At 29.7% G+C, this 9,848-nt stretch overlaps 1 protein-coding gene across 1 annotated transcript; it reads right to left on the bottom strand.

Moving 5' to 3' along the window:
• Positions 1-8,152: 8,152 nt before the first annotated feature.
• On the bottom strand, positions 8,153-9,211 carry LOC119674442 (uncharacterized histidine-rich protein DDB_G0274557-like). Its single transcript, XM_038085581.1, has one exon. It carries the CDS (start codon positions 9,209-9,211, stop codon positions 8,153-8,155), a length of 1,059 nt encoding a protein of 352 aa, XP_037941509.1.
• Between the last annotated feature and the right edge of the window lie 637 nt (positions 9,212-9,848).

The raw sequence follows: 9,848 nt of genomic DNA, 5'->3' as shown, positions 1-9,848 counted from the left end.
TGTAGGATGGACAAAACAATATGCGAGCAATAACATCAGCGTCAAACCATTGTCACCCACAATCCATGAGCTTGAACTTATTCAACGAAAATTAGGCCACATCCAGAGTTCCAGTTTTCCAACTGATGCTATTAGTCCAGGGACACATAGTCTAATAACCAGCTACGTTGCATTAGCAATGTTTCTATGTGTCGCTAGTGCACTATTATATATATGGCGAAGGCAAAAAATCACCTATCAAACACCTCCAATACCGATGCCACGACATCAGCAGATGACCGAGGATACAGCATGTTGACTTGCAGCTTCCAATAATTAGAATTGATGTTGTCAATTCAAGGCGGGCAGCATGTTCACACATTATTATTATTGTAAAATATTATTATTATTACTATTGTTATTATTGTACAATATTTGTAAAATTTGAACATATATGCTGATGTTAGCAATATCCAAATTTTGACTTTCCTTTGCATTATTTAATTTGGTAAAATGCAGTGGCACTGAACTTGAATATTTGCATTATATTTTTTGTTAAGTGCAGTGGCACTGAACTTTGAATATGTAACATATATCAAGGCCAGTGCATTGGCATTAATTCTTGGTTGCTAGACACAACAAAGAATTTTGTGCATAATATATGCTGAGCTTGCACTTTAGGCAAGAAGACGGTAAAGGAAAAGAATAAAATTTAGATATTGTTATTGTAATAATTTGTAATAATTTAGTATTTAAGGAAAAATTTAATTTAATAAAATTCAGATTGAAACCAATATTCGATCTCTCATTTTCATTTTCCAGAGTTTCAGTTCAAGTGCTGAAAACTCAACCTTCAATTAAAGAGTTACAGTTTAAGTGCTGTGAACTCAATATCTTAGATGTTAATTCATTAACATACGTCTTTGGGGCAGTCGGCTAATGCACACTGACTCTGAGCTTCAAATTTGGTAAGATATGAGTTCCACCATTGGCACTTGCAGTCTCAAAAAAATTATTAAGAAATAATTAAATATAATGATATACGTATAAGAGTATAAATAAACTGTTGATTCAAGATAAATAAAATTGAAGTTTTAATATGTGATCTAATCGATGTATGCTATATATTGGTTGGGTAGTACATTTCAGGAACTTGTCAGTAGTTTTATGCGTTAACAATGAAAAAAGAAATATTGGAGATAGACTGAAAATAATAGAATACTTAGATTATAACTCAAAACATCACACACAAAAAAGATGATTTACCTAAATTGATCGTTGAAGGTAGATTTGAAGGAATAGGTAACTCTGCTATTCTTTTTCTTTGACTTTTTTTTTTGATAGCTTAGAAGTTTCTCTTGTGTTTCAAAAGCTTTATTAAAAAAATGTCCTGTTCTTTTTTATGCAAAAGCATACGAATAAAAATATATCAAACTTTTCCCTAAATAAGCCACTACTCAAAATTGTTAATCATTGAATTAGTGAGGCTTCTAACTTGCTTAGTTATCATCTTCGTCTTTTCAATTTGGTCACTATACATCCCAATCGTATGAAACTCGAATTGAGTTTTAATATTTTTGTAAAAATTGATTTAATTAAATATACTTTTTTATTTATTTAATTTTTTTTTAAAAATCTTATAAATATATTTTTCTTTTATTTTTCCAAGATATTTAAAAAATATCTGTTCGCTCTACTGATCCCAATCATATGGAACTGGAGCATGCGATAAATAATTAAGTGTACCTAAATATTTTTAAAATAATTAATTTTAATAATGAAATTACTTAATTATTATTCGATCTATTGGTTCTTCTACAATTTTTAGAAGATATTTAAAACATAGCTGTATGCGCGCGCATCTCATTGCCACTAACCCAGACGTAATTTGTATCTCATCAGTAGACACTAATTTTTTTTTTATTTATTTATTTTTTTTTTTTGTATTTAATATTTTAAATTCCATTCAGCTTCATTAATTGTTTTTTGTATACAAAATGGGCAATTGCAAAATTATACGGGAAATACTAAACGTGAGAATGCGTTTTCGCTGCTCTCCAAATAATCATTCCACATTTTTTGGTAAATACAAATATTTTGGTTGAAATTTTTTAAATTTCTTAATGAAAAATGTAGAAAGAATTTTATTTTTTATTTATTTTAATTTTCTACAAATTAATATCATACATACATAATTTTATACTCTAATAAAAAAAGTGTTTATAAATATTTCAAATTCAAAAAAATTTTTTGACTTATTTTTATGAATTAAATTTTTTACAGTACTTTTTATTAATTATGATTAGAAATAATTACTAAGTGTTTACTATTCCTAATAACTGATAAATAAAATTAAGGCTTCAAATTCAAAGGCTTCTTTAAGCCTTTTGTTTATTTTGTAAAGTTACTGTGGAAGCATGATTTTAATTATAATTTGACCATAATAAATAAAATATATAAAAAAAAATATTTCAACTTCATTTTCACAATACACACATTTAATTCTACAATATCCCAAACCAGGTGCTTTAACCGTAGATGCACTTACATACTGTGTGGATCTCATAAATTTCCCTCATTTAATTACTGATAAGTGAGACATAACAGTGCCAAAAAACAAAATAGAGTAAAAATAACACACCTACATTTTTTGTTGTTATTAAAGTGCTATGAAATTGCACTATAATGCTGCAAACGATACATAAATACTGTATTAAATTTTTTGGGTGATTTTGGTAGTTATTTCTAAAAATTCCAGAATAATAAATAAATTGGAAATATACAGTAAAAATAAATAAATAAGTAAAAAATAAAAAAAAAATATAAATATAGAATTTAAAGTGATTAATAAATGTATTATTTATATAATTCAAAATTCTTTAAAATACAGTCTCAATGTTAAAAATTTTTTTCCAGTGTAGATTTAAAATAACCTAAGAGAATTTTTTTTGGAAATTTTAGTTAAAAGATATACAATAATCAGTCACAGTCCCGGTTTCCTAGTGTCTCATAAATTTTCATTTCTTTTTAAATAAGGAAAGAGTATTTAAAAGAAAGAAGGTGCTTATATTGGGGGTTCTTTTAATGCCAGAATTGAGAACTTTATCTTTGAATCTACAAAGGACGTTGTTTACCTTAAACGTCGTGACTTGTAATCACACCTATTAGTACTTTTCAGCCCATTCAATATAAATATAAAAGAAAACTTGTATTTCCACTGTTTTAGGAAATGCATTCATTTTATTTAATATTTATTGGATTAGCTTATATCAAATTTGAATACAATTATACCTGTTCTTTAAATTTTTTAGATTATTGCTTTCAAATAAATTTTAATTATTATCTCTGGGACTATTTTTTTTATATTTGAAAATATTAATGCTCAATAATAAATATTAAAATGCAACACATATTAAAGAATATTTTTTAATTTCTTATTTGAATAATTAATTTTTTTAAATATTTTTATAAAAATCACAGATTGCAGTAATATTTATAATAATATGTATCTTCGATATATTCCAATAAATTTCGGAACGAATTACTGCCATCAAGTTTAAGATAAGCAACTAATATTTTTTTTTTCGTAAAAGTGTTAAAGCATGTTTCATTCAGGTTTTTAATAAATTATTTACTTAGTCTTTTTAATTCAGATTCACTTTAAACTCTGCCGTTTAAATATTTCATTTTATACGATTTTTTAATTATTTAAACGTGATATTTTACTCATTTAGAATTAAAACAAAAAATCAGTGATTTTTATAAATAATTGTTTAAAATCTTGTACTGGTTAATATTTAATGCTTCTTCTTCGAGTTTAAATTAAATTATTTATAATCTATACTCTTGCGTTCTATGCAATTATGTGGTTTATGGACTACTATAAGGGAATGAGCTGGAAATTAATTTGCTTCTTTCCGTACTAAAAAATTCGCAACAAATTCTTCTAACGAATCTGGAGGAAAAATCTTTTCCAAAGGTCGAGCCTTTGGTTTTGGCTCAACTCTTATCATTTTTGCTTCCCAAAATTTCCTCACCATAAACTCCTATATTAAAGTAGATACCTTTCCATTGGACAAAAATAATTTTTTGATTAAAATAGAGATAGAGTAATGTGATTTCCTTCCTAAGCTTTATTTTTTTAGCTATATTGTTATTGTTATCAGGATTTTCACGATCTCAAGTAACAGGCTCGGTGAACGGGTAATATGGCAACACTGCAAAATGTCATGAATAAGACACATGTTCTTGAAATATATGTATGTTTAAAGTTGGTCTGAGAATGCTTTCAACTTCTCAATACCCTAGCAACAAGGAACTATGTCACTCTTATGTGAATACCGGAACATAAAAGGCATGAGGGCACTGAAATAGCAGACTCCACAGCAAATAATGGTACATGTATATCTTTCATTGGACCAAACCCTTTTTGCGGCGTAACAAATAGCTTCATAAATAACTTATTATGTGAAAAGGAGGAACAAAATCTTCTTGAAGACTGGGGAACCCAAACAGACATGCGGCAGTGAAGAAGATTCATTGTGCTTGAACACATTAAAGTTGACGCTATCCTTAACCTTAGCAGAAATGTATTAAAATCTACACTGAACTTCTTATAGGATACTGTAGATTTAATTACCATTAAAAATTATAGGTGCGGTAGAAAGTAATTCCTATCGACTCTGTCATGAGGAGAAGGAAGCATCAAAACATATCCAATGCAACTGCGCAGAGGTGGCAGGACGTGATCTCAACTATCTCTGAAGCGGGATCTTAAGCCCAAGCAGATAAAATTAAGCCTACAGGAATTACGATATTTATAAATAGTCTTGAATTGTTTTAGTTGGGCCTTGATAGTCTATTAATTAATAATAATAATAAAAATATATATGTTTGCCAGCTTGCACTGTTATTATGTCAGATGGTTATTAAAATTATAAAATTAAATTTTTTCTAACGACATTAAGCGAACTATAAATTAGCCTTAGGCTGAAAATATTGTGTCTTTAATAACCTCGCTTTCTTCGTCAAGTTCCAAGAAATGTTAAAATGAATTTTAGATATAAGTTCATAAATCATAGAGTGAATTTATATTCGTTATACTGTGTGTATGTGTTTATTTGACTGTCTACAGTCGTCGATCTACTGTTCTCTTGTTTATAAGCATAATTTACTTTATTAAGATTTAATATCTTTTAATGCATCTTCTTTGTCTATTTAAACAATAACTTTATTAATAACTTCAGAGTGCATAAAATTAAATCAAAAACTAAATATGTAAACAAATTTATATGGTGCAATGTCAACTCTAAAATAATATCAGTCTGAGATATGAAATCATTCAATTCGCACTTCTCAATTGAGATTTTAATTTATTTCATTAAGAAATACCACAAACCGACTAAGTAATTAAGTAATAAAAATATTTTCATTGCATTTTATTAAACTGACAATGCGATAAGCATTCAGACAATTAATTAATTAAAACATCACTTGGTGGGGAAAGATACTTCACAAATCTTGTTAGATTTGATTTGCGCCGTTCAACTGGATTTGTGTATCTCAATATTTCGCGTTTTGAGTCGCAGCGTCTGTCAATTGCCCACACACGAGCTCAATTACAAATTCTTTCAGTTGTCAAATCTGCTTTAATTTTCACGATTAGTTAAACTGCACCCTACAGTATGTCATTGTTGACTTATTTCTTTTAGATTTTGATATATAAGGTGTACATATCAGCCACGGAAAAACCTCAACGAATGTATGTAGTAGTATGTAGTATATTAGTAAGCAAAATTATAAGGTTGACATTGGCTTACTTCCAAAAAAATAATCTCTTTTCGACTACCTAACCATTGTAGCATCTTGCATCAGGCTTCTCTCAACTAATAAGTTCGGCTTATCTGACTAATCCATATGTATACTTGGACGCTGAACCATATCGGATAATTGTAGGGTGAAGCAGGCTTTAACCCGGGTTGATAAAGATTCTGGTCAAAGTACAAGACTTATTTAGTCTAAATAAAATAAATTACTTAATGCCTTAATACCTAAGGCGAAGCATAGTTAATATCACGCCATTGGTGCTGATAGATCCTTGCATATTGGGAAGATCTGGAATGAGCCCTGGTCTATGTAATAATAGATTTTGTCGATCTGCGGCTCTGTAGAAAAGGAACAACCTCCTCCTCTCCTGCTTCGCTACTTCGTCTTCTGAGGAGAGGAAGGAAACTCTCCTTACCGATCTGACAGAGCTGTCAGTTTTCATAGTTAGGGACATAGCCAATTTGCTACATTTTTCAGAGTTCATCATTTTTATTTAAATAGGAGATTCATACCTATATTTTTTTCACAAGTCAACCACTTTGGTCTTTATAATTTTTCAAATCAAAAGCTCACATATCACTTTTTCTAGTTTTATAACATAATAAGAAAAAAAAAACAAACCCTCAACTAAGCATGTACATTGTGACAGCACTTTATATGATTAAGGTCCAGTCGCTTGCTTTTGTATTCCATTTCATTGAACCCGAATGAGAGTATGGGCTATTGTAGCCTGCGGCAATTTCTCTCGCTTTGGTTATAAAACTGTCTCGCCAGTTTCGTTATTTGACCTTATCCGTAATATGGTCATGAGTCAACCATAACAAATTTATTGTATAATGGTTAGGTTAGGTTAGGTTAGAATATCACTTAATTACAAAAAAATGGCCGTTGCGATACTACGGACTATTGAATGTTACTTGCATTGATATATCACACAATATCCTTGATACCAGAGACTATTAAATGAGCCAATTCATCTTAGAATAACAAAATTGAATTGGTTTAGTTAGTAATTTTTTAGTTTAGTAAAAACTTTTTTTTAAAGTATTACATATTAGTTATTTGCTAATTTCTTAATTGTTCACTATTAAACTACTGGTTGTAGAGTGTCAGATTTTCGCTACAATTGTGTAATTGATTTCAAAATTTTTTGTCATTTATTTAAGCGCTTAATCATTTTTAAGATTAAATATCTAATAATAAATTCATTATAGTTTTTAACGCATTTTTGATAGAGATTCAAAAGTTTATCACTCTCTCAAATGCATCTTGTTTATGGTCTTCAATGGAGAACAGCTTATCGTGCGGCCTCAATCGAAGACAAGTTTCCTAAATCGCTGTATCTGTGCTTAAATGCCAGTTGATTTTTATTTATGGCTCTACTGGTGCAGTTTCATAATGAGCCACATTAATGAACTCAAATATTTCTATACCTTTTTGGTCAAGTTTTGCTGTTGACAGCTTTGAATTACATGAAATATTCGATATCTCATGGATTGCATTACAGGTTTCTAGTATTGATTTCTTTTTTTAACTTTTAGTTTTTGTTATAATTTATTTTAAGTGATCATATGAAACTTTATAATATTGGAAGTAATTCTTTAGACTTGTTATTCATCCTTGAATTAAAGAATAGGATCACTATTATAACATCAGTTTGCTTAATGCTTTCTCATCTTACAATATGGAGCAGTTAACAACCCGATCAATAATAGTAATAATAATAGATATAGTGCAGTTACAAAATTTGTTGTATAGCTATAAATTATGGCTACTAAATTATACCTAATTCTAAACATTTACCCAAATAATCCATACAAGCCAATATGAGTCTATTGATATCTTTATAATGACTTTTAACAAGGACTGTCTGTCAGATATCTGAAAGGATGTTTCCAGCAGGACACTTTCAGTTAAACATAGCTTCATAGTTCCTAATAATACTTTTAAACTAATTGCATACTAATGTATTTAAATCGAATAGTTCTTTACTGGAGTAAATGTCTAAGAAACTTTGTGAGTTCCGGTTCTGGGACATACTTTCATAAGTAAGTATAAATTGAAGACTGCTGTCTTTTGCGAAATGTTGCGCTAAGTATTTATTTTTTTCTGAGTATTTATTTATGTAACAATAAAAGATAAATAAAATCATATTATTATAAATGTTAAGTATATATAATAAATGCAATAAAAAAATAACAAATAAAAATTAATAATAAAACATGTAATAAATAATAATTACAAGTGATTTTGCATATATATATATGTATGTATGTATTATAACGCACTACATTATATATCAAATTATTTTTATATATAAACTAATTTAAATATATGATATATAAAATTAATTTTTATACAAAGCATAATTATTGACTGGTGACATATAAACGACACGATCCTTTCCATGTTGGCGCTTAGCCTGATCATTCTGTTGAGACGCGTGCTCCCTACGTACTTCATGAACGGGTTTAAGATATCCTTGATAGTTTTTAGAAATATTGGGCTCTTGCTTATGCTTGAAATTCTTTGGAGATGCAGCACGTTTCGATGTTTGGCTATAATTCTCATCATCGGTATATCCCACAAATAGTGAAGGTTTGAATGGTGCCTGAAAATGTTGAGCATATCGACCTTGTGGTATAACTGGTTGAAAGTGACTATTCTGTGGTAAGTAAGATTGTGGATAGTGTGAGTATTGGTGACCTATATCAAATTGTGGTGAATTATAGATTGGAGCATAATGTTGTGTAGAAGTGTGTTGTTGGGCATAATGATTTGGATTAACATCTTCCGTGTTCAACTGTTCAGTTTCTGGAAAACGATGTGGAGCAGTATTAGCTAGATTTTGCTGTTGATGGGCTATATACTGATGATGTTGTGGGTGTGGTTGCGGATGCTGATGTTGTGCGTGATGATAAGGTGGATAATGTTGTGGTTCTTCATGGGATTGTTGGTAATATTGTAAACCATGTTGGCTGTGTGTCAATGGCTGTGGCTGTGGGTGCTCTTGATGGTGATGGTGATTTTGTTGATGATTTGGTTGTATAAATTGAACTGGTTGAAGTTGTAATGCATGTCCGTAATTTTGTTGAGCATGTGTGGATTCAATAGCTGTTGGATGATTATAATACACTAATTGTACTCTTGGCTGATGTGCACTGTCGCTGTTAGGATAAAACAACTGGAGGTGTTGTCCATAAACGCCAGCTGTTGGAGTATGCGTGTTTATATCTTGTAATTGTGCCACTTGACCACCGTTGATATTATAATCGGGCTCATTATCATTATTTTGGTTATTGTGCCCAGGATCGTATAGACAACCATTCGGTTGCTGGCATTCCAGTTCATGATGTCCAAAAACTCCAAGCTCTAATTGTCTTTTGCCTTTGGCTTGTGATTGCATTCGTTCGTTGCTCCTAATTTTCGCCGGCAAGGTGAATGCATATATGAAATAAATTAAATATTTAAAATGCATATTGTGAAGAACTGCTTTTTTTAGTTATTTGTTAATCCGAACTCAATTTGTGACTAAGACAATTTTCAAGTATTTTCGCTTTTTATACAAAAACTGATAAGTAGCATCAGTTGGTCTGCATTTTCTATTATACATTTTGCATAAAATTATTTGAAGCTTAAAATATGTGTTAAGTTATGTCTTCACTTTATAATGTAATTCGATATGTCCTTTTGTTATATCGTATGTACTTCCAATGCATTCATTGACTTCCGCAGGAACTAAAACTGGCATGGGACGCGTCTACTTGGCGTAACATAATATCGCAGATTGATTGGAGTGCGTATTAAAACCATGACCATGAAATGTACTTCAAACCTAAGAAATAGTTTACGGCTGCTGAAAAGCGAAAGGTACCTTTATGTAACTATTTCCACAATATAATATTTTTCTTTGAAAATGCGGTAATATCATTTAATGAAACTAAGAAATTACGAATTTATCTTTCACTTTAAAGTGGTGGACGCTTATTCCACCGTTTTAATTTTTGATCTATATTTTTATTATTATTTATGAAATTAAAATG

Source organism: Teleopsis dalmanni, chromosome 2, assembly GCF_002237135.1.
Source record: "Teleopsis dalmanni isolate 2A chromosome 2, ASM223713v2, whole genome shotgun sequence".
In the NCBI taxonomy this organism is placed as follows: domain Eukaryota; kingdom Metazoa; phylum Arthropoda; class Insecta; order Diptera; family Diopsidae; genus Teleopsis; species Teleopsis dalmanni.
This window is presented reverse-complemented; position numbering and strand designations above follow the sequence as displayed.